Source organism: Loa loa, assembly GCF_000183805.2.
Source record: "Loa loa unplaced genomic scaffold supercont3.1097, whole genome shotgun sequence".
NCBI classification, from domain to species: domain Eukaryota; kingdom Metazoa; phylum Nematoda; class Chromadorea; order Rhabditida; family Onchocercidae; genus Loa; species Loa loa.
This window is the reverse complement of record NW_018109277.1, coordinates 1-3474: the sequence shown is the minus strand read 5'-3', so window position 1 is coordinate 3474 and position 3474 is coordinate 1. Positions and strand designations below refer to the sequence as shown.

General features: G+C 34.1%; 1 protein-coding gene across 1 annotated transcript; it reads right to left on the bottom strand.

Annotated features, from left to right (window-relative positions):
• Positions 1–158: 158 nt before the first annotated feature.
• On the bottom strand, positions 159–3354 carry LOAG_19056 (hypothetical protein; the record flags this gene model as incomplete). Its single annotated transcript, XM_020451712.1, has 7 exons — positions 3118–3354; positions 2576–2659; positions 2188–2343; positions 1891–2076; positions 1425–1661; positions 1093–1215; positions 159–317 (listed from the first exon to the last, which is right to left on the bottom strand). Exons 1-7 carry the CDS (start codon positions 3337–3339, stop codon positions 159–161), a joined length of 1167 nt encoding a protein of 388 aa, XP_020304486.1. The 5' UTR covers positions 3340–3354.
• Positions 3355–3474: the final 120 nt, after the last annotated feature.

The window sequence follows — 3474 nt, the reverse complement described above, 5'->3', positions numbered from 1 at the left end:
CATTTTGAGAAAAACTTTTTGTAAACAGCGCTTTTATTGTAAGGATGCAAATAATTTGGGGATTTCTTAAAGATTGTGTTTTCTTATCAATCCGTTTCTTTTTGATGAGAATCCAATATATTTGGTGGCAACTTTAGAACCGGCATGATACTAGTTAGTCAATCATAATAAAGTAGCTGAGTTACCTTATTCAAATTATCCACCGAATCCAGGATGGTAGGAGTACTTAGTCGGACTAATTGTTCCAAAGTACATGGTACCGAGCACCCTGGTACGAATAGTTCATAGATATTTTCTGTCTCGTTCTTATAAAGAATCTGAAGTTATGATAACTGTTTGACCGCAAAAAAAAGTTCGCGTTTTTTCTTTATTACAAGTTTTTCATATTCATCTTGTCATTACTAAAATAACATACAACGTGTTTATTCTGTTCCACTAATTATCATTACGAAAAGTTGACATATGAGCCCGCAAAGTTTGAATTATATTGGCTCTTGCTACTTCAAAATCATCTCCCATCTTACGCCTCTTTTTTAGAGAGCCAATGATTGTCCGCTAAAACTCATCCTTATGATTTACCTTCATGGTAGAAAACTTAGCTTATATATCTTAAGATTTTACTAGAGGATACAGAACAGATGACTAAGTTTGATATAAGCTTGAGATGACGGTGTTAAAGGATTCTGGACTGATATACTTATGACTGGTCAGTTTATGTATTACACCTTCATTGCTATGTAATCTTTATACTTTTTTTCGTGATTTTAACAGGAGCATTTTATTGGGAAGATAAGACCTAATCAATTGCATGACATCATAACTCTTGACATGGTGGATGTTTTTTGCAACATATTTTTTCCAAACGGCTTTTCGGAATATTTTAGCCATAAAGATTTTCAATGACCAAACAAAAAAACATGATGCGACTTCAAGTCTAACGAATGTAGTAGTAGAGGGTTCTAGAAAGGAGTCGGACTGACAACTCTCGTTGAAGAGGTAGAGATTTCATGTGGTTTGCAGGAAGATGGTTAGTATGACGAAACTTTCTTAGTTAGGAATCTGAGATGACTGAAAAAAAATAGTGAGACTAACTTTTACTATTGGTTTATTCTTGTCAGTTTTATACAGTTCCATAATTAGACATGCCGAATATGGCACCAGTAAACCGTTGCTTACTCTCAGTGCGTGCTGCACTGAATGTAATGTCGAATCATGCTGTAATTTTTGTTACAGTAAAATAAATTCGCATCACAGTGATTGATACTATGAATATGATTAAAGTAAGTGCGTTCCTGAAAGCTTTGCTATCTTTCTTTTATTCATGGCTACTAACTAATCAAATTGAACCAGGTGCATTAGTGAACATTTCTTCGTGCTAAAAAGCCGATGCAAGAAAAAACTTGGAGTTATCGGAAAGGATTTACCGCAGAATAGAGAAACATTTTAGATGCTTCTACTCTGGTTCCATTTGCGACGTTCTGAAATCGACGCAGTATATCTCCAAGCAGTAAACCACCTTTAAATCGCGCCTTTTCAAGCGTATTATACTTTAGATTTTGGCTGATGCGCTTGAATTCCGTAATTATGTCAATAGTACGCATATTATGGAATTGTGGCCATTTTTGGTAAACCCATTCCGGCTGCGGAAGTTGGTGCAATATCTAAAATTTTAACAAAATTTAATGAACTATTTTAAGCACATGGAAAAATGGTAAATGCAATCACACCGCGGTAAATGTTTTCGTTTTAAGGATTGTTTCGAACTATGAAGGAAATTTAAAAATAGGTAGCTTTCTCGGAATGTCTCGTAGGCTACAACAAGTCTACGGCCAAATATGGTAAACGATGTCTTAACATGAATTATGAATACTGAAGTATATTCATGAATACCTCTCGTTGAATATCAATCAATGCTGCTATCCGGCCAAAACTCAGTCCTTCACCGATTCCAGTCACATTTGCAAGGAGTTGAACAACGTCGGCATATTTTTGCATCATTGCATCAGCGATCACTGCTGTTTCGTTCTTCATAAGTTGATCATAACGTGAACAAGAATGAACAGTAGAATGAAGAAGCTGTAAATGCACTATTAAGCCAAATAGTTCAGCAACTCTCTCTAAAGATGGATACAAATCAATATGGTACTTAATTAAATAGCATAATGAATATTCTAGAAAAGTACAAACTGGTGCATTCCGTTCAATGCTTTCGGTATAAAAAGGAATTGGTTGCCAATGCTCATCTTTTAACCATTCCATAGTAATGTCAGCCGGGAAAAGTCCACGTAACATAGCTTGAGCACTTACAATTGCTCGTTCTGATCTGGATGACAAGATCCGTATCTGAAATTGCCATCATCATCTGATGATTATTTCAGATTTAATCGTAAGAAAGGTTAAATGCGATAATTATCTATAGCAGATCATTTTCTTCACTAATAATTTCTAGAATGTTTGAAGTGCTATTGTCACAAAGTGATCGTATGCTCATTGCATTAAGGTAATTGGATTTCAAAAAAAAGAAATAGTGAAAAGGAGTTAGTGAAATGATGCATCATAACGGGAAAATAATTACATCAGCTTGATTGAACTTTTCAATGTATCCATTATACCGTTTCCGGAAGAAAAGACCCAATTCATACAGTTGCTTCATTCCTGTCTATAGCAATTAAATCATATTAGTTAAATCATATGAAATAAACTTCATTTGTTGTATTTCAAAAGCCATTTATTTTTTTAAGCCAAAAACTTCATAAATCCAAAAATATAAAATAAATTCAAATTGTCGTTAGTTGATGACAATCGACTGGATGCAATGTTACTTAGTGTATACTAAAATGGATCGATAGGGTGGGTTCATTTTGTGTATCGATGAACTCAGATGTTTTTGAAAAACCTCAGGCAGTTTGAGGGTAGCATTATTGCCTACAAAAAATTTCTAGCATTTGTTACAAACATTGAAACGAAGTTTGAACTCCTGGAATAGTCCAATTTGTTAAGAAGTAATTTAAATTTACTATTCTCAAAACAACTTATATTTTGCTAAAACCGAAGGTACTTTTTGTTGAAGAAATATTTATTTTGTTTCAGATTTTTGCAAAAAAAATCGAATCAAACGTTTGTAAGCTGAGACCATCCTCTTGGCCAAGAGCTTTCATTATTCAGATCACTTGGGTAAGGTAACTGGTGTGGTGCGCGATCACCGTGTCGCCAGATAGTTTGTACATAAATAAGGCTTTCTTCTACCTTTACATCCGTTCTCAATACGAATGCATTACTGAACGCACAATTAAATAGAGAAAAGTGCAGTAGAAGAAATAAATGAGGTAAGGTCAACATAAAATATCTGAAAATATTAAGGATTATTGAAGTTTCACGAAATGTCCATTGCAATATTTATTTGCGAGTTACCGTGTCATAACAATACATAATCAATGGTATCATGAGTGACACAAACATCACAGTATTGTTATG